General features: G+C 35.1%; 1 protein-coding gene and 1 long non-coding RNA gene across 7 annotated transcripts in view; one reads left to right on the top strand and one right to left on the bottom strand.

Moving 5' to 3' along the window:
* The first annotated feature begins 198 nt into the window (after positions 1 to 198).
* On the top strand, positions 199 to 6,217 carry LOC129145955 (uncharacterized). Its single transcript, XR_008552199.1, has 3 exons — positions 199 to 387; positions 953 to 1,097; positions 6,134 to 6,217. It is a non-coding gene; the product is annotated as an uncharacterized LOC129145955 (long non-coding RNA).
* The window catches only part of OSBPL8 (oxysterol binding protein like 8), a 118,564-nt gene continuing 97,885 nt past the window's right edge, over positions 1,595 to 22,273 (bottom strand). For all 6 annotated transcript variants that reach the window (XM_037513946.2, XM_037513947.2, XM_037513949.2 and 3 more), the window contains 8 exons: positions 21,349 to 21,446; positions 18,632 to 18,721; positions 16,742 to 16,878; positions 15,123 to 15,308; positions 14,702 to 14,789; positions 8,735 to 8,840; positions 7,354 to 7,456; positions 1,595 to 5,800 (listed from right to left, as the gene is read on the bottom strand). In XM_037513946.2, coding sequence (XP_037369843.1) covers positions 5,668 to 5,800; positions 7,354 to 7,456; positions 8,735 to 8,840; positions 14,702 to 14,789; positions 15,123 to 15,308; positions 16,742 to 16,878; positions 18,632 to 18,721; positions 21,349 to 21,446 — 941 coding nt within the window. In that variant the 3' untranslated portion in view covers positions 1,595 to 5,667. The remainder of the gene's footprint in view (positions 5,801 to 7,353; positions 7,457 to 8,734; positions 8,841 to 14,701; positions 14,790 to 15,122; positions 15,309 to 16,741; positions 16,879 to 18,631; positions 18,722 to 21,348; positions 21,447 to 22,273) is intronic.

Raw genomic sequence — 22,273 nt, 5'->3', positions numbered from 1 at the left:
CTTTTCCACTCGCTCAGCGGAACAGCCCCGCGGTTCTGCCAGTTGGGGGCAGCAGGGGGTGCCCGAGAGCCGGCCAGATAGGAAAGCGGCCTGGGCTTCCGGGAGTTGTCTCCGGAGCGGAAGCCCCGAGTCCTGCCCGATTCCCAGCGGTGAATTCATTTCCCTTCAGTGGTTTCGTCCTCCGTCTCCCAGGAAACTGCAAACCGAGGGCGGCACGAAACCTCTCGTTGGATCGGGCGTCAGTGACGGGATGCAGGACACGTGGGAAGGCCTGGCTACCGTCGCAGGCTGCACGCTTTCTGCTTTCCGCAGGGGCTTTGGCACTTATTTTCTGGGCTCAAGTTATCACTGAAACCCTGGCCACGTCGGTTTTTTCCTAGCTAGCGGGTAGGTGTGAAGACTTAACCACACTGGTAATGAATAGCATGCTTTAAAGAGGCTATTAAAGCATCAGATTATGCTTTAATCCGTGGCCTCAGATCATGGGATATGATCCAGTGTCAGGAAAAAACAGGCAGAGGACATACTTGTTTCATATTATTTAAACTCTCTCTCTTGATGAAATGGTAGCTCTGCTATTTAATCAGTGACATTCAGTAAGCTCTTTTGTCTGCACCTTTCTCATCTTTAAATAAAAGTGAGTAGGTCTGCGAAAGAAAAATCTTTAATATAAAGTTCTGGGGAGAGTAAGAATCTTTACAAAGCATCGTTTTTTGGCATGGTGGCTGGCATCTACAAAACATTCTTAAATATAAAACACCCACCACGTTACTGTGACCTGACATGGTTGTCCACTACTTACTTCCACAAGAAAGTAGTATTTTGGAAGGTGCCAGAGCACAATACAGGCTACCTCCTAGTGTGTGGTCATTGAGAAAATTATCTTTGTAGATGTCTCATTGAGGTGGAACAGTAAAAAGTTGCTTTTCTTACCCTTTAACCTTATGCATAGGACAGGAGAAACCTGTAAGCTCCCCACTCTACAGCCCTCCAATTAATAAGACAGAACCAAGTAACTGTTAGCTTGAAGAAAATGGACATAGAATGGGAGGGGCACAGGGAAAAGGATAATGAAGGAAAAGAGGAAAACCAGAGAGGTATGACTTCTTATATAACTCTTGTTAACTCAGTATGACTAGTAGGTGATTTGAAGGGAAAAACTTTTTCATATGGGGTTGGTATATATGCTTGTTTAATAGTTCTTCGTTGTTGAATCAATATAGATTCATGCAGTGGGTTATTCCAAACATTTAAAAGTGAAGTGCTGTATTCAGTTCCATTTTACTGTACATTAGAAAAAGAATGGATATTGACGTCAGACATGGATACAAACTTGTGTTTACTATCAGTCTTACTATATACCTTTTGCAATCACCTTGTCTGAGCTTCAGTCTTCATCCATAAAAATCTAGCTAACTCCCACTTATCTTAAGGTTATTATGAGTTTTCAAGAGTGAATATAAAGCACCAAATATACCAGAGGGGTGCCAACTGTTAAATCCCTTCCAAGTCCTTTACCATACTTCACAACTAACTACCACCACAAAATAAAAATCAGGAATAAGTAATTTGGTCACCATATGTTCTATTCAAAATCATTTGACCACAGAGTCTGTTCTTTTTAAAATTTTATTTAGAATGCCTACTTGTAGAAGTTAGCATAATTTTACAGATTAGAAAAATTCAATGCTTTTGTCTCTGCAAACATTTATAGTAGGTTAGGAATAATAGATTATAAATGTAATACATTACAAAACAATAGCCTATAACTATCTGTACATTTACTACGCACCTTAAAGAAAAGAATTTGACAGTGTGCTATACTTACACTGCAGATAACATACTTTTATTCTATTATACAAAACTGACCAGTGGTAGTGTTTGAATTTATAAATGGCCATTAAACAAGATATTTAATTTAGATGTATATTTAGCATGCTAAAAAGTGAAAACATTTTTCAACTGAAGTTCTGTGGCTCATTAGTTCAAATGTTTTGTGGCATTTTTCTTTAAGTAAATTTCAGTATTGTAATACTAAAATAATTTTACATGATAAATGCAGAAAGATAAAATTTTCTCAGTATTTTAGAAAGTATATTCACATTCATTTTGTCATGGGTTTCTTGTGGCTCTCCTAAATATGTCAGTCATAGTAAGGAGACACTGGTCCTATACAATTTAACAGTCCATCTTCAATTAAAAACTGTAACAAAACAGTATGTTAAGAGTAACAAAAGGTAAACTGAATATATTAAGTTCACACTATAGGTAAACAAAATGAAAACAAATTACGTAATAGTGGCAGGTTATACATTTTAAAGTCTTCTTTTTCCTCGTAGTCAAATAAGATAGAAGTTGAAATGTAAACTTAATTATTTGAGTTTCCTCCCATTGGTTCAAACTGGAAAATCTGGTGTAAATGTAACTTTAGTATCTTATTTCTGTACATTTAACATAATTCAAAATAATCCATAGCTTCATGTATGGTTCATCAAAAATGCCAACTCCAACAAAAAAGCCAAAAATATATTCAACTGCTCACTAGAAATGATAGCCACTGGAAAAAATGGAGTTTATACATTTGTTCTTAAATATTTAAGATAGTCTTCAAAAAGTTAAAACTGCTTTCCACAGAATTTTGTGTGTATATGGCACAAGTTGACACCCAAAAACAGTGTGAATTCCATAGAAAAGGCACTGTTTACAATACTTAGAATAATCTGACAAGTCTACATCAATGATAGTCTGAGTGAAGAATATACTTGAAATAGGTAAATAGACAAACCCTTATAAAAGTATTACTGTTTAAATATACTATAACTATATAAAAAGAAATAAAGTGACACAGAAAAATGACCCTTTTACGACAATTAAGCCTATAAACACTTTGAATCATATAGTTCTGTAACACAAAAATGACAAAAAGTATTTTCTTAAAGGCACAAATGCGTGAATACTAAATGAGGGTTCTATTTTAGAAGGCCAACTTTTTCAATGGAATGGTGACAAAGATTACACTGTACCTTTATAAGTGATACAAAAAAAGTACTGAAATGAATTACAAATAAAATATCTATTGCTGAAACATTTTTTTCACATGTCCTATTTGTTTTTTTCTTGGGCCAGCTACATCTCATTAAAGGGTGTATAAATGAAGGCATTGTACATTTAACAACTAAAGCAGAAGTGCACATGACAGTAATTATTTGAATTTTCATGTGAAAAAATAAACTTTTGATCAAATGAAAAATTCGTAAGTTCTTAAATTCTTAAAGGTCGTAAGGTCTTAAATCCTAGAAAAACCATTATGAAACTTTCAGACAACTGGGAAGTGTAAATCACAATTTTTATGAATCCACGTGGGAAGGAAGATTAATCTCAGGTAGAGAACATTCAAAGTCAATTTTACATGTATGGCTAAATACAAAGTTTAATTATGTGTTTAAAGAACTCACTACTTAGTCTAGTGTAAGCACTGATCTAAAATTAAGCCACCAATTCCTGAGTTTTGTGTTCAGTTCACAGAAAGGATCTCACACAACTGAAAGCACAAGAGGGCTGTTAGAGTAGATATCTGCTCCTAGGATGGAAGAAACTATCATGAGTAACCCTGCTTAAGTAGTTTTTGACTCCTTGGATAATAAGAACCCTATAGAGAACATTTTAAAATAAAGAAAATGACCACCTTTCCAGTCTTAGAAGATACCCATGCAAATAAACACTAGTTTAGACCAAAGGAAATAACAAAAGTAGGTAAGACCAAAACCTCAAAGGGGTTTGACTATCAAAAATTTTTTAAGTTTTCAATATTTAATGATGGAATGGTTTTTGTGATTAGCCAATCTAGTTCTTTGTAATATAAGTTAATACTAATTTGAACCATAAAAAAGATCAAATTGTACAGTATTTACAAATGTATCAATGAATAGGCAGTTGAGCATAAAATTGACAACAGAAAGTACAAAAATTATAAGTATGAAACAAACAAAAAACCCATCTATTGTAACGTAGTCATTATTATATCTGTATTTATACTGGGTGTAAGTACACCTTATTTATGTTTTCATCAATTTAAAAATTATTTTCACACATATGGGATACAGCACTGGCTTGCCAAAAGGACTCCTAAAAACCTATGGTTATTTAAAATAGCTATATTGGTTAGGGAGGGAAAAAGTCAGGCTCTTTTTAAATCACTTGCAATTTTCATAATTTAGCAATCATTCCTTGATTTTATATTTATCATGATGTAAATAGCTGATTATAACTACTAGCATCTCACAGTTACCTTTTATTCAAAGGCAAATATAGCCAGAGCAATTATTTTCTCTAACCTTTATTTTCCTTAATAACCATTTCAGGATTCTATGCTATATTTTAGGAACATGTTCCTAAGCTTACCTACATTTGCAGACCCTGCTTTAGAGGACTATAAATATTTATGTAAAAATGTAAGTTAAAATACTAAGCTGAAAAACAAAACTTAGGGAAAAGTTTGCCTGAGCCTGAACAAAAAGAATCTTCAAGAACCATAGTTTTGCCACAGAATGAAGTTACTAAGAACAAATGAGGACAATCAAGAATTGAACTTCAGAACTTGATGCTTTTCTTTGATGCTCAACTTATTGCACATTTTAAAGAAACGATTTAATGTACACATAAATGCCACCACACAAAATGTCTTATTGCCTTTCTCTTTTTTGACTTTTAGAGTAAAACATTGGTTTTTTTTTTTTTTCATTCTACATATTCACTGAACACATTAGGGTCTAAATGAATACTAAAATAAGCTTTCATTATGAAAAGAATTACCAGCATTTCATATAACATCTCTAGAATTTGGACCAGCTGACTTAAAAGAAATAAGGTAAAAGGATAGCAATCAATTTTGACAACACTTTTTCAGCAAGTGCTTCTGACGGTAATATACAGAAAGATATAATCAATAGATCAAGTAGCTGCATACCAGTTTTTTATATTGATATACACATACATACATATATACTTGTATCTATAAATATTAAATTCTAGGGATTAAAAAAATCTTGTGTAAACTTTTTAAAAAGTTATAGGCCAACTGTATCCCCCAACATTGTCAATTGTGATCAGGCTTTTTTCTTGCTATTTCTAAGACAACTGAGCTGGATGCTTTGGAAATGATTTTTTTAACAGTTCAGTTACTGAACTATTAAAATGTCTATTATCCCATCATTTCCCATTCTGTAACTCCTTACTGATAAAATTTTTGTGCCTGTTTTATGAAGACAATAGATTACCATACATGTATTTATAATATTGATAGAATTTTTGTTATTAACATTTTAATACTAGGTCTCAAAACATACTATAAAATAGACTACTGTCAGGTATGCATAAGACACAATTGTGTATATACATGTGGATTTATTATACTCACATGTAGACACAATCTCACAAAAGCTAGAAAGTTTCTGGCACTTAACATACAGCTCACTTTAATAATCAAATAGAATAGCTCTTGTTTAAGGTTAAGGGTAAAAGGTATGAAAGGTCAATACCTCTACATTTATCTCTAAGTTTTTTTTTGTTTTAGAAATATGGTGATGCTTTAAAGACCAAACCAACTTGAACATTGGTCCCAGGCCAAATCTGATTATTCCAGTTCATTGAGTCTACTGGAAAGAACTTCTACTTAAACATGAAGTTTATTATGACTTGAAGCAAAATCAGGAGGAAAATGATGAAGTAGTCTTTTTGTTGCAGAAAATAATCCGTGGCAGGTGTACTTGAAACGAGATGATTTCGAAGAGTCATAATATTTCTACAAAAATAAGCAACAGTTTTTTTTTTTAATTATTTGTGAAAATGTTACCAGAGAACTCACAACTTTATATATGGTCACAGAGCACTTAATTACATTATCTAAACTAGTTCAATCAATTTCTACCATTTGAACAGGGAGCTGATTATGCTATGTGGTGCAATTATTAGCTCTTGTCTGAATCCAACTCTATCATACCAAAGGTATTAATGATACACATCCAACATAATTACTAAAGTCTGAAGATGTAGAAAGATACCTATTATCTTAATGGTTTTGAAATGAAAATTTTGCTTCTTAGTCAACTAAGATTCTTTCATCTTTTCTTTACAGAAATAGAGGTGGAGTTGGAAAAAAAATCTAAATTCCCCAGGAAAAAAATGATTACTACAACAGAATGCTCTGTAGGCATTTCATTTGCTAGCCAAAATAAAATGTTAATTTAATCATGAAATAAACTTACATTATCCTCATGCCACCCTACATGCTTTTGGCTAAAAAGAGTTGATTAGTGATTTTTATTTTTCTGACCTTTCCTATTAAAGTGTTTTATCAGTATAGGGTTCTTTCTCTTTTCTTTAGGATGCAAACAAGTAGGCTCACTGATTTTATAAATATAATTAAATTAAAGATGGAAGCACTCTATATAATGATTGATAACACCAAGATGTTCTGAAGGAGCTCAGAGTCCTAATGGGGCAGACACAAATATACAATAACAACTCTGTAGCGTCTTGAGTAAGTGTTCAAAAGGAGTATGTGCAGAGAGCTATACAAGTTGAGCAGAAGGATAAAAGAACTCTAGAAGGCAAAGGTGAGTGATTAAAAATGTTAACGAAAAGGGTGGCACTTGAGTTTTACCCTGAAAGATAAACAGGGATTTCTTGATGGGCAAGGTGGGAGAAAAGGCAACAAAAGAAGTGTATTCAGTGTGGGCAAAGATCCAAAGAGGGGCCTCCCTGGTGGCGCAAGGGTTAAGATGCAACCTATGAAGCTACCCACAGCCACTGCAGCATAAGTTCGATTCCCGGCCAGTCAGGGAGCTACCCATATGGCACAGGAGACCTCTTCTGAGGTCTCCTGCTGCTCCCCTCAGCAGTGTACTTTGGTCAGTCTTCCTGTTCTGTTCCCCACTCTGTCTCTGGTGAATCCTCTCACCCTCTGCACCTCTGGCCTGTGCCCCAGCTCTTGTATGCATAAATAAATGAATCTTTAAAAAAAAAAAAAAAGATCCAAAGAGAGCACAGTATATATTCTGGATTTGCAGAAACCACCCCACTTCTACATGTAAAATAACTCTATTCCTAGTATAACTCAGAAGTTAAGAGATATTTCAACTCTACCCTCACAGCTAAGGAAAGCCCCTTCCCAATATTTTAGTGCTGAAAGAATTTCAAGTCTCAGTCTATCTCAGATGACAGCTGTCTAAGTTCTACGTTAGCTTAGCAACATTAGCAATACTATAAAAAGGAAAAGTCTGCACATGATTTCCTACCTAAAAGGATTCTTAACTACTCTTCTGGACTTGAATAGTCATCCTTAGTATATATTACCTTTTAATTTCTTCCTGTGTTTGTTTTATAGATTCGATTGAATTTTGAATGTCTCCCAGTTCTATACCTTTCTTTCTTCTTGTACTTGGTTTTACTGATTGAGCTAAAAAAGACATTTAGAAAGAAGTTAATGAAAATACTGAATGTACTAAACTATAAACAAATCACACCTTAGCTTAATGTCTCTAGTGTAATAATTTTCCAAAGCATTTTTTGTGACTTAAAGATTAATATAATACTAATACTCCGCATTTTTGCAATTTCAAACATATTTCAAAACTAGAACAATACAGATATACTTAAAGTAACCACAAATTAGTTAAATTTTGTATAGCAGTTACACTTTTTTAAGTACTTTTTAAAAGTATTTTTTTAAGTACTCAATAAATTTTAGTTAATACATTATAGGTAATATAGTGAAATGGAGACGAGAGTGAATTAAGGAGCCAAAATATCCATATATATATATAAGGCAGGGTGGGAGAACTTGGGTAGGTTAACCTGTCTGTGGGGTGGGTTAATCTGTCTGTGTCTCAATTTCTTTTTCTGTAGAAAGGGAACAAAACAAAGTACACCGGTACTATGTTATGCCTGCTTTTAAACCTTAATTCACTTTATTCCTTTTCTACTTCATTAACTCTACCCCACCCACATTCTTCAACCCTAGACTGCTGTCATCCAATAGAAATCCTTAAGCAAGATTCTTCTAAGAACTGTCCTCAAACTGAATTCAGTTGCCCCATCTATATAAATTCTTTATTATTTGTCATCTTCTAATTTTCTGGCATTTATCATTAATTCCCCTTTACTATTATCTGAGCTCCTGTGAGCTTAGTAGAAACTATGGCTTCAAGTTTTTTCATTTTCTCATAAGGACTAAGACATCACCTTAATCCTTTTTTGATTAAATCTCAATGTATTTCAAGATAGTTTACATATTCTCTGGCTTGAATAAGAGTGGCACTAATTTAGTCCATAATTCTCATAATTATATTTTTACTAATTTGTGACTTTAAACATTATAATAATTCAGAGAATGGAAAACTTTTTGAAGCATGGAACTGAGCTCAAAGCCCAAAAAATGCTTCCTAAATTGAATCTAGGAAATCATTAAATAAGAAGGCATAAGAGCTGGTGCTGCAATATGGCTCTTAACCTGAGTGCTTCCCCAGTTTTCATTTCCCTTTACATATGGCCTGGTCTTGAAACTTACCTATAGTCTAAAATACCTTCTTTTGCACCCTACTCTTGCCTCCACCAATACTCTTATACGTCTTCTTAAATTAATATGAAAAAACATTTTTATGTATCATACATAGTGTAGTAATATTTTTTAACAAAATCAGACTTACAGTGAACAGTCTGCAGTAAATATTTTTACCTTCACTTCCAGAGGAGTCCTGGATATCAGGTTCTGGGGAGGAATAGCCTTTTGCCACCTTCTTCTGTTGCCTAGTTGGCTTATGTTTCATTTTGGGGACATTAACCTGAAAAAAAAAAAAATCACACTATCATGTTAATTTGCATAATTAAAAAATTAATGATAAATGTAGAACTGTCAAAACTACCTATTCATGGTTCATAATATTTAGATATAAAAACAGGGCCTCCCCGGTGTGCAGCGGGTTGAGCGCAGCGCTATGAAGCTGTCCACAGCTGTGAAGCTGTCCTCTCTAGCGCTGGTTTGATTCCCAGCTGGCCAGGGAGATTCCCACATGGCGCGCCCGCTGCTCCTCTCAGCAGTGTATTTCAGTTCCTTCTGCCTGTTCTGCTCCCTGCTCTTTCTCTGGTGAATTCTCTCACCTGCCCGTGCCTCTGGTACCCCAGTGCTTGTATAAATAAATAAATCTTAAAAAAAAAAAACAACAAAGATGACAATAGTTTAAAACCTAATAAACAAGATGTGATATGCAACCAAATTATTTTAATTTTAATAACATTAGCTTCACAAACACCTAAAAAGTATAAAACTAAACAATGCAGAGTTCTCACTCACTCTTAACCCCTACTTATCCAATTTCTCTCACATTAAAAAGCACTTACTTCTAGTACTTTGTAGATCCTTTAAGAGACATTTTCATGCATACACAAATATAAATATAGCCCCACCAACTTTCTAACTGCACCAGTTAGCACTAGTTAAATGTTAAATAACCGTGTTTTAAAATCATAATATTATTTCCAACAAGAAATGGTACTGGCTTTCCAATATATTTATTTATTTTTAATAATGTATGGATAATATAAAAACATAATGGAAATGAAATTTTTCAGAGCACTACTTGACTTACCAAAAGTATCTGTGTGCATATATAAGATTCAAAATTATATTAAACCATTAACTAAGACTAAATTTTCCTTAGAATATATAAACTGTAGACTATCCTACTACTAGGCTGGCAATTTTGGTAGTTAATACCAAATAAAAAAGTGCAAACACAAGAGAAAAAAACATTATCAGAAAGGAAAGATAATTAATATGCTTAGCAAAACAGGGAACCCAGTAGTCACAAATCTTTAAAACTCTGTTCTTTACTGTTAACTGTTCTAAACAAATTTCCCACAGTTATCTGATTCACTGCAGAATTTTGCAAAATCTTATACATGTGCTTAAAATTAAAACTTCTATAATTTATTATAGAAAATAAATGAATAGGCAGGCCTTGGATTCAGCTTACGCTATGCCCTCCTACTTCAAGTCAGAGAAACTTGAAGGGAAATTTTATAACATTTACAATCCAAGTCCACATTCTTAGAGTAGGTTCAAACTGAAGATTGGTGTGAAGGTTTTTAATATCACAAAGGTGTTAGCAATATATCAGCACACAAAGATCTATTGTGATTAATGAACTACTTTTAGGAGGAAATACAAATGTTCTGTTTCATCATTCTAGTTTTATTACAAGAAGAAACAAAACTAAAATTTTGAATTTCTAAATTATGATAATATGGAATCATACAATATTAGTTCTTTTGTGTTTCACTTAGTATATAATATAGTCTAAGCTCATTCAGGTCATGACATGCAGCAAAATTTCATTTCTCTTTTACTGCTGAAAGATATTCCACAGCAAGTATATACTATGTTTTGTTTATCCATCTATTGACGGACAATTGAATTGTTTTTCCTTTAGACTATTATGAATAATACAGAAAGACCATTTGTGTACAGGTATCTATTTGAGTGCTTATTTTCAATTCTTTTGTAGTGGAATTGCTGGACCATGTGGCAATTCTATTTTTAACTTTCAGAGGAACAACAAAATTGTCTTCCACAGCAGCAACACCATTTTATATTCCCACAAGGAATACAGTAAACTTCCTCAGCTTTTGTTTATCTTGGAATTTCTTAATTTCGTCCCCATTTTTGAAGGATAGATTGTATATAGGACAATTCTTTTCTTCTAGCACTTTAAACATGTCATATCTCATACCTTCTAACCTCTATGGTTTCTCATAAGAAGCTGGTTATTTTTTTTTAATCTTTTTTTTTCTTTAAAGATTTATTTATTTATTTATACAAGCACTGGGTATAGTCAGAAGCGCGGGAGGGTGAGAGAATTCACCAGAGCCAGAATGGGGAGCAGAACAGACACACCCACGAAATGCACTGCTGAGGGGAGCAGCGAGCACAGCAGGAGAGGTCTGTCGCGCCATGTGAGACTCTCCCTGTGGCAGGGGATCAAACTGGTGCTGCAGAGGCTGCGGGCAGCTTTGCAGCCCAGTGCTCAACCGTTGCACCACCAGGGGAGGCCCAAGAGAAATTGGTTATTAATCCTACAGAGACTCCCTGCAATATAATTAGTTGCTTCTTTCTTGTTACTTTCAAGATTCTCTTTTTTCCCCTCTTTGTCTTCTGACAGTTTGCTTACAGTGTCTTGGTTTAAGTCTCTGAGCTTATCCTACCTTGAGTTTATTGAGTTTCTTTTAATGTGAGGAGTCTTCTTTCTTCAAATGTTCTTATACTTCTCTCTGTCTTTTCTTTCTGGGACTCCAACATTGCATATAATTCACTCAATGGTGTCTGATAGGTCCCTCAGACTCCATTCACTTTTGTTTATTCTCTTTTCTTTCTCTTCCTCAGACTAGATAATTTCAATTGTCTTATCTCCACGCTTGCTGATTCTTTTTTTTTTTTTAAGATTCATTCATTTATGCATACATGAGCCAGGGTACATGCCAGAGATACGGGAGGTGAGAGAATTCACCAGAGACAGAGCGGGGAAGAGAACAGGCAGACTGACTGAAATACAGTGGGCGAGACAGGAGAGGTCCACCGCGCCACTTGGGCCGCTCCCTAGCAGCCCGGGGATTGAACTTATGCTGCAGTGGCTGCGAATTGCTTCAAGTGCAGTGTGCCACGAGGGAGGCCCCTGATTCTTTCTTATGCCTGTCTGATTCTACTGTTGAATATCTCTCTGAATATTTCATTTCAGTCATTATGCTCCAAAATTTTCTTTGTATTAATTTCTCTTATTGATATTTCCATTTTGTTTATACATTATTTTCTTGATTTTCTTTAGTTCACTGTTTCTTTTACATCCTTGAGTATATTTAAGATAGCTTTTTAAGTATTTGTCTAGTAAATGTGGTGTTTAGACTTCATCAGGGATTGTTTCTATTTTGTTCCCTTTAGTGGGTCATGCTTTACTGTTTCTTCATGTTTTGTAATTCTTCATTGAAAACTCAACATCTGAAAAATCATAATGTGGTAAATCTCTAATCAGATTTTCCATCTTCCCCAGGGTTGCTATTCTCTTGTTTGTCAAAGGCTACCAAACTTTATTTGTTCAATGAATTTCACAAATTATTTTTGCAAAGAGTTCCTTGTTATGCATTGTCATTGCATTTTCTGTTCCATAGCTCTTGTTCAGCAAGTATTTTGATAAGAGATTTCCTTGAACACAGTAAACAGATAAAGATAAAAAACAAAAACAAAAACTAATTAACAGTGTCCAATCTTAGCAGACTTCTGCATAGGGGCACTTCTACTATACTTAATTAGGTTTTTACCAAACCTAGATATTAGTCTGAGGTGAAAGTTTACAGTTTTTTATTTTTTTAGTAATTAGTTTTTAAAGTATCCCAACTGAACAGTTTAAATGGAATATCTTTTTTAAAATTTTATTGTATATATTTTTTATATCATTTTTCATTTTTGCACAACGTATGCATTTTCATTTTGGTTCTAGTCCCCATACAATTCCCACCACCCTTGTTTTGATCCTACTCCCTTCTCCCCACCCCCTGTAGTGTGTCTCTGGTTTATAGTTGCTTGTTGATTTTGATTTTTACTTTATTATAATTAGTCTTTTTCCTGGTCCCTTATTTAGGTTTTCTAAATTCCTGCTATGAGTGAGACCATCTGGTATTTTTTTTTTTTAAAGATTTATTTATTTATACAAGCAGTGGGTACAGTCAGAAGCGCGGGAGGGTGAGAAAATTCACCAGAGCCAGAGTGGGGAACAGAACAGGCAGAATGACGAAATACACTGCTGAGGGGAGCAGCAGGCGCGGCAGGAGAGGTCTGCGTGCCATGTGGGACCCTCGCTGGTGGCCGGGGATCGAACTCGTGCTGCAGAGGCTACGGGCAGCTTCTCAGCCCAGAGCTCAACCCTTGCGCCACCAGGGGAGGCCCAACTGCTGGTATTTTTCTTTTTCTTTCTGACTTATTTCACTGAGCATGATCCCTTCCAGCTCCATCCATGTTGCTGCAAATTGTGTGAGTTTATCTTTTTTGATTGCTGAGTAATATTCCATTGTGTATATTACCACATCTTCTTGATCCAGTCATCCATTTTTGGGTATTTGGGTTATTTCCATAGCTTAATTATTGTAAATAATGCTGCTATAAACATAGGGGTGCAAGTGCTCTTTTGAATTAATGTTTCTATGTCCTTTGGGTAAATACCTAGGAGTGGAACTGCTAGATCATATGGAAGCTCCACCTTTAGCAGACTGAGGACTCTCCACACAGCTTTTCATAGTAGTTGGACCAGTTTGCACTCCCACCAGCAGTGCGGGAGAGTTTGGAGAGTTTCTTTTTCTCCACATCCTCGCCAACATTTGTTGTTGCTAGTTTTCTTAATATGTGCCATTCTCACTGGTGTAAGATGGTATCTCATTGTAGTTTTGATTTGCATTTCCCTGATTACAAGTGATGTTGAACATTTTTTCATATGCCTGTAGGCCATCTGCATTTCCTCTTTGGAGAAGTTTCTTTTTAGCTCTTCTGCCCATTTTTGGAGTGGGTTGTTTACTTCGCTTTTGTTGAGTCTCACCAGCTCTTTGTAGATTTTCGTTATCAGTCCTTTATCATTAGTTTTGTATGCCAAAATTTTCTCCCAATCGGTGGGGTGTCTCTTTGTTTTGGTTACTATCTCTTTTGCTGTACAGAAGCTCTTTAATTTGATGTAGTTCCAACTGTTTATCTTTGCCTTCGCTATCACTGCTTTGGGTGATGTGTCTTCAGAGATGTTACTCAGGTGTATGTCATGTAGTGTTTCACCTATATTTCCGTCTATATATTTTATAGTTTCAGGTCTTATGCCTAGTTCTTTAATCCGTTTTGAGTTGGTGTTTGTGCATGGTGTGAGGTAGTGATTTAGTTTTTGTTTTTGTTTTTTTTTTTCTGAGCATAAACATCTTGCCTTGGGCATTTGCTTAGTTTTAAAAATTTCCCTGTCTTCATGGGGCTTTACAATGCCCTATTTTTCCAAGGAATCTTTCCCCCTCTGTTGTTCCTGGGTCTTACATGGTCTACTGTATGTTTCAAAGGTAATCTTTTGGCTTGGGGTTTGCAGGTTTTTAGTTTGGCTTAAAGTACTTCCAAGCAATGTCTGTAGTCTTTCTGCTAAGCTTTCAGTTAGACAAAAGGAGAAACATGTGCCCTGCACAACTCCTTCCAGCAGCCCTGGACAGGTTAGAATACACATATATGACTACTGGTGAATTAGGTCTCCTCTGCTTCCTCTGGAGTCAGGGCACACCCAGGGAATGTGTGGACCCATCAAAACTGTCACTGTACCAGGGAGGGGTTGGAACAAGGATTAGTAAAGATCTCATATAGCTTTACTACTAATCTGAAGTCACCTCTTTCTTGATTCAGTGTTTACACAGTTGCTGCAAACCTCCTACTATTTTCCAGAGTTTTGGCAAATTTGTTTCCGATAGTTTCTACTTGCTTTTTGATGTTTCTTTGAGGGGGAAGTAGTAGGTAAGCACATACCTATTTTCCCACTTTGCTGGCCAACATATTAAATTTTGAAACAAAATTTCAAATATTTATGGATAATATATAATAATTTATATGCCTAGCACCTCTAATTACTTTTTTTTAATTACATACCATTGGAGTGCGATGTTTTACTTTGGTCTGGATAACTCCATCTTTTTCAAACTGTATCATGTCATTGAGTGGGTCCCATGGTCGTGTACTACATAAATGAAGGGCATTAAAAAAGACACTTATTTAGTGACTAAACAAAAAGACCTAAAAACTTTTACAATATTTTCTATAATTAGGTTTTCATGAGTAATACCTATCTATAAGACTAAGATTTGTCACATCTAATATGATTCTCAGCTTATTTTATAGGCTAACTGCCTGCAGTCAAATTTATTGTCAAATTATGTGTGGGATATCAAGTTTAAAATCTCACATATATCTTAATTAAAAATACTATTGCAGCTAACAATACAAATTCTAGAAATAAAGACAACAAGCGAGGCTTATGATATATTACTTACAAAATACTATAACTACTTACTCTGCAAACCTGTAATGCCATTCTCCTGTGAGTGGATCAAGTTCAAATAACTTGCAAGTCCACTCTTCATTTTTTGTTTTCCGATCTCTGGCAGACTGTCTTTGAGTTTCTTCCAAAACATATTTCTCTTGAGTAGCTTCTGTTTGGTCTTTGGCATTTATGGCTCGAGTTACACGCTGCCATAGCCTAGTACATGTGCAAAGACAGTATTTAAAAATCTACATTGAATAGACTTAACATCACTTCAGGGAAAATGTCTTCATGATACTTTTTTACTTTGACAAAGTATATTCAGATGCTTCACAATGAATCAAACTATAAAACACGGTCTCCTGAGTAGTGTGACACAGTGGAGACAAATTTTTTTCTTGGCAAGAGACATTTATTACATGAATTCTTAAACATATGTCAATCAATAGCAGGAAGATAGAAATGAAATGAAGTCTCAAAAATCTGCATTTTTAACAAGTTCCACAGATGGTTCTTATATGTATTAATTAAGATCCAATGGTCTCCAAGACGCAATAGTGTAATGCTATACTTCTCAACTTTGGATGGATAGTATTATCTGGGAATTTTTTAAATCAGAATTTCTGGGAGTGGGGTGCACGTATTGTTTTTTAAAATGCTTCCCAAATGATCTGTAAGTGTGGTCAGTATTCAAACCACTGATTTTACAGAAAAGACTACTTAGACAAAATCTTTTCTATCAAAGTTTAGGCCTTTTCTCCCCCCAGATGAATGGAAATATAGTATCAATATTCTACACATCCAGGAAAATACCATATTGGTATTTAAAGAACAAGGACTTTGGAATTAGACACACACACTTGGGATGAATACTGTATCTGCCACTTTTTAGCTAGTGAACTTAAAGTTCCTTATTCTGTGTAAGCTGATTTTCCTTATCTTTAAAATATGTTACATCATATTTATACCTTGAAAAGTGTTGTATATATGTGGAGATAGGTAGTGATAACTAAACTGCACTATGTGTCTAAAGCAGCTAACATAGTGTCTCATATGCAGATGGCCCCTTCTCGTAACAAAGAAATACAGTAAGAATAAAATTGGGTAATAATTATGTAATATATTTGGTTTAAAAGAGTAAGTGATACAGCAAGAATTTCATGACATTAAGAGTAGAAACTATGACCTAATTATTATCCAACTAATTAAATTCTTTAGAAGCCTGAATATCCAGTGACATTATTCTCTTATTTTAGAATATGAAGCAAAAGTAGATTTGGAACTACTTCTTTCACCTAAAATTCTACATGCCTCAACTCAATAAAAAGCTGCTAGTTAAAAACTAAGGATCATTTTAGTCCTATAATTTTATGCAAACAAAACAGAATTTTTTAAATAGGTCCTAGAAAAGATAAGAAGAGAGGAGGGAAATTTTTTTTGTCTGAGTTGAAGAAAAAATAGCACGACTTGTATTATATTTACTTGACATTCATAGGTACCAAACAGAATTCTGTCATACCCCTTAAATGTTAAACTTCTTTTGCTAAATTCAAATATGACTGAAGACAGAGAACAGTGACGCTAGTATTGAGGGATTAAAAACACATTACTTGATCTTCATGAAATTAGTTGAAACATGGTATACTTACTTCTCAGATTCAAAATCTCCCTGCTCTTCAAATTTTACAGTGTGCCTTATTAATCTCCATTGCTTTATGTCTGGTGTTGGATTCCAGAAAACCTCTGAATTATCAGTCTTTTTATCATTAACAAAAACTTCACTATCCTATATTTAAAGAAATAAAAAATTAATGTAGAGAGTTATTTTGTTAAAAAAAGTATTATATTGCCTAATAATAAAATAATTTCTTCCTGATACTTAACCCTGGACCTAAATACACTTTAAAACAAATGTAGGGGGACTCCCCAGTGGTGCAGGGGTTAAGTCTCAGTGCTATCAAACTATAGCCACTCACTGTGGCATGAGTTTGATCCCCAGCCAGGGAGCTAACCCACATGGTGCAGCAGACCTCTCCTATCTTGCCTGCTACTCCCCTCAGTGGTATATTTCAGTAGAGCTACCTGTCCTGCTCCCCACTCTGTGTCTAGTGAATCTTTGCACCCCCTACACCTCTGGCCTACACCCCAGCTCTTGTATGCATAAATAAAATATAAAAAAAAAATGTAACTACTACTCTTACAAAAGTCTCAAATTTGTCATTTTTATAAAAACACTAAGATTAAACACGTAATACTAGTCAATTTTTAAAACTGGTTGAATGCACAGTTTGCTTCTAAGATTTCATAAATTTACTTTTTTTTTCTTGCACAGAACTGGGGTGTACACCAGAGGTGCCATGGGAGCTGGTGGTGAGAGGATTCACCAGAGTCACAGTGGGGATCAGAACAGGCAAATCTACTGAAACACACCACTGAGGGGAGCAGTGGGGCAAGACAGGAGAGGTCTGCTGCGCCATATAAGTTAGCTCCCTGGCTGAGAACAGAACTCAGGCTGTAAAGGTGACAGTGCTGAGACTTAACCTGTAGGCTACCAGGAAGGCCCCCTCATAAATTTACTTACTAAACAAATTTCAAACAATTACATGCAAAGTCTCAATAACCATGTCTGAATTATCAAAATAGACCCCAGTCTATGAGATGCTATTGACTACAGATGCACTCATTATATTTAGAAACCTGTAAGAACCTTTCTTAGCATTAAAAATTTAAGCTCAATCTTAGAAATTTCTTTTATAAAAGAGGATGGTTTCATCTTTTTTCTAAAGGACCTTCAACTAGGTGTAAAATTTAAAGCTGACAGAGTATATGTGGTTTCTTGGCTGAATTTCAAGATCCAGTTTCATTTTCTCTTCATTTTCTGCCTGTTAAAATGCAGAAAATAGCACATAACTCAGTATTCACAGTGAGAGTGCACAGTGAGAGGCAGTATCATGATCCTTTTTATTCATTTAAGTTCCTCTTATTAAATTACATAAGTGAGAATTTAGGCCAGCAAAGAAGTAAATAAAAACCACTGCACTCAAATACTCCTATATCTTTTCCATGTTCTGCAAAAGGATATATAACTCTCATTGGAAATGACTCTCTAGGTCGGAGGTAGTCTATTGCTGTGTGTAAAAGTATAGCTCTGGAGTCAAAGTGTCTGGAGTGGAATTCTTGCTCCATTGCTTATTTTGGGCAAATTACTTATTTAAACTCTCTGTGCATTAGTTTCCTCCTCTGTAAATGCAGATTGTAACAACAGAAGGTATAATTATGATACATAATTGTATTAAAGATTAAATTAGTTAAAATCAATAACATTTTCAAACAATGCAGTGATATATGTTCGCTATTTTTATTGATTTACAACTTTGAGAAGACAAACTATTACATAAAATTAAATATGTTAATAACAGATCAAAACCAAAATATTTGTTAACTGTGATTTATTCAGAGTAAGTTTTTAAAATATGACTTGATTTTTTTTCTTTTTTTTCTTTTTTTTTTTGGTAAAGCTAATCCATAAAAATACTTACCCAGTGACCTTCTAATGTAGCTAGAACTTCTTTTCCCAATTTAAGTTTTCCTGATATTTGATTAACACAGTCACTACTACCTAGAAATGGCTTTTAAAAGAGAAAATGTTAAAGTAACTTTTTATTTTTAACTTATATGTATACACAATATAGAAAAAAATAACCAAAAAGTAATTGTGTAGTTACAGTGCTATTTTAGACATCTGAGTAAAATACAACACAAATTTTAGTCAGAAATGCTCAAAAAAAAAAAAAAAAGAAATTTGAATTTGCTGCTGTGGGGAAAAAATAGGATAAAACAAACAGATTATGTCGAGTCCAAATAAACATATTGAGAAAGATCACACTGACATAACTGTCTCATGTCCTGTGCTCACCTCTGACTCAAGAATATTCTATCAGTATTGCAATGTATTAAGCAAAACTTAGTAAACTGAAGGGATTTAACTTATCCATGGAAAGAAATAAGACCTCCTCTTTCAAAACAAAATAGTAAATCAATGCCCAATCAAAAAACTTTCTAAAGAATAAAATTAGAGGGTATATACTTTGAGTTACTGTACTACCTTCACCAAGACAAAATGTTAACGTCCTAATCTAATCCTTAAAGATGTCACGAATTACTTAAATCATCTTTAGCAATGATTTCAAGTACTATTACCACACAAGCAAAACATTTGCTAGGATGAAATAAAAATCAAAGGACATTATATAAAAAAAAAGTAAGACCCGTTTTAATAGAGAAAGTCACTCATCAGCTAGATAATATAGGAAAGATTTAGTAATAAATATTAGTTTATGGAAACATATTTATCTTAACATAATGTACTATCATAATGTACCACAACTGACAGTTTGAAAGGTCTTAATTTTTTCCTCTTGGACCGGAGTGGGTTTGTAATTTTTCAGCTAATAGAGGATGGTGTAAGAGATGTTAAACTTGACTTCTGAAGCTAGGTCATGTACAGTGATATAGCTCCCACCTTCCCCACAAGAAAATCTTCACTTAGAACTCAGAGCTGCCAGTAAGAAGTCTATCTCAAAGCAGTCATGCTTTCAAAACCAAGTCAGATTGAAAGGCCATCCACACGGGTGCTCAGATCAGCACTCTTAGTCTTTTGTAGTCATCCAACCCCAGTCATCAGACATGTAAGTGATGAACCTTGAAATGATTCCAACTATCAAGACTCTCATAGCCTGCAAATTCTTCCTAACTGAGGAATGGGTATTTTCTAGCAGAGAAAAGTCCCCAGTATAGTCTGTTTAAATTCCTGATCCATAAAACCCCTAAGGATTATGAGATGGCTCCTGATTTTTTTAAATTAATTAATTTTAATTAAGGTAATATTGGGATACCTCCATCAGGTATTATTACCATAGTGTACCCACCATCAAATCACTGATAATCCATCTCCACAGTCCATGGTGCTTCCTTCCTTCTTTGTTCTTATTCCTCCCCCAATGCCTCCCCAACTTGGTGCTCCAGTTATGTCAACTATGAAGGGTTAGTTTTTAAGCTTGTCTCTGACTCTTTTTTTTTTTTTTTTTAAAGATTTATTTATTTATTTATACAAGCACTGGGTACAGTCAGAAGCGCAGGAGGGTGAGAGAATTCACCAGAGCCAGAGCGGGGAGCAGAGCAGGCAGAAGGACCGAAGTACACTGCTGAGGGGAGCAGCGGGCGGCAGGAGAGGTCTGCGCGCCATGTGGGACCCTCCTCCGGTGGCCAGGGAGCAGCCGGGGATCGAACCGGCGCTGCAGAGGCCGAGGGCGGCTTCGCAACCCAGCGCTCAACCGCTGCGCCACCGGGGAGGCCCTCTATCTGACTCTTAAGATTAGTTACTTTATAGTCCACATACTAGTGATACCATCCAGTATTTACTTTTCTCCTAACTTATTTAGCATTATCCCTTCCAGCTCCATTCATATTACTGCAAATGGTGTGAGTTTATCTTTTTGGTGGCTGATTAATATTCCATGTGTATATATACCGCTTAAAAGATGATTCTTTTCAAGCTTTTGAGTTCTAGAACAATTTGTCATGCATAAATTATAACTACTACAATTCTGTTTTAGTCTATACAGTTACAGGTCAAGTTAATATATAATTCTTGGGGCCTCCCCGGTGGCGCAGTGGTTGAGCGCTGGGTTGCGAAGCTGCCCGCGGCCTCTGCGGCGCCGGTTCGATCCCCGGCTGCTCCCCTACCACCGGAGGAGGGTCCCACATGGCGCGCAGACCTCTCCTGCCGCCCGCTGCTCCCCTCAGCAGTGTACTTCGGTCCTTCTGCCTGCTCTGCTCCCCGCTCTGGCTCTGGTGATTCTCTCACCCTCCCGCGCTTCTGACTGTACCCAGTGCATGTATAAACAAAACAAAACAAACAAACAAACAAATAAATAAAACATGCCTCTATAAAAAAAAAAAAAAATATATATATATATATAATTCTTGGTCTTTTGTAAAGCGGTATTTTAATTTACTGAGAAATCACTATTCATTCACTTCCTAAATCTCCTCTGTATAATGCCAACAGTTTTATTAATTGAAATTTTAAAATGACGGCTTTGTGTTCATTTGAATCTCCTAAGGCTACCCTTTCATGGATTCTATGTTCTTTTATTTAATCCTTAATTAGAAATTAAACTTTGCTCTTTGTTCAAAATTTATATTTATAGGAAAGCTCCCCTTTAGGTAATACAGCCTATCATTTTCTACTAACCTTTAGTTTGAATTCAAGTATTGCACTGTATCCAGTTTTTTGACATGTAATATTGACTGTTCCACCAAGCTCTAGGGTCATTGTGCCATAAAGAATTCCTAAAGTAAAAAAATTGACAAAAGGTTGAAGAAACAGACACTGGATAAGAATAAGCAGTTTTAAAATTTCATTTCTCAGGATGAACAATAATTATTACTTAATATATACTTATTATATTTACTATATAAAATTACATTGTATAAGCAGTAATCATAATAAAGCTAATAATTCAAGAGCATTCTGTCACATTCAAAGAAGTCTATAATAAGCACATATAAGGCTGATTCTATTAGGTTTTAAATAGCTAACTGCTAAACCTCATAATTTGCAGATTGCATATTTGCAAACCCACATATTTATTAAATATACTGATAATCCAAAAAATCACACAGCACTTGTTTTATAATTTGTGGACATGCACCAAGTCGTGAAAAATTTGAGTTGCCTAACGTACACATTCCACTTGAGGTCAAACAAAGTGAGACTGCCTTCTCCTTTACTCCCTCTTACTGTAAATGAATGTTCTTCTTACAGGACTTTTAGCACTGCATTTTCATGCTTTTTGTTGGTAACTTCACTGTTTAGAATGGCCCCCAAGTGTAGTGTGAAAGTGCTGCCAAGTGTTTTTAAGACCAGAAGGTTGTGATGTATATTATGGAGAAAGTGAAGTGTTAAAACTCAGACATGAGTTATACTGCTGCTGGCTGTTAGTTCAACGCTAACGAACCAACAGTATATACTAAATAAAGTGTCTTTAAATAGAAACAAGACTATGTAATGATCAGGTGATGAAACTGTGAAAAGAGGCTCAAAGGAAGCAGACCTTGTGTTTCTCTTAGGAGCAATGGTCCAGTATGCACTAATTGAGTGTTCATGATGACTTTAT

Source organism: Talpa occidentalis, unplaced genomic scaffold (assembly GCF_014898055.3).
Source record: "Talpa occidentalis isolate TD23 unplaced genomic scaffold, MPIMG_talOcc4v2.1 talOcc4.16, whole genome shotgun sequence".
NCBI classification, from domain to species: Eukaryota; Metazoa; Chordata; class Mammalia; order Eulipotyphla; family Talpidae; genus Talpa; species Talpa occidentalis.
This window is presented reverse-complemented; position numbering and strand designations above follow the sequence as displayed.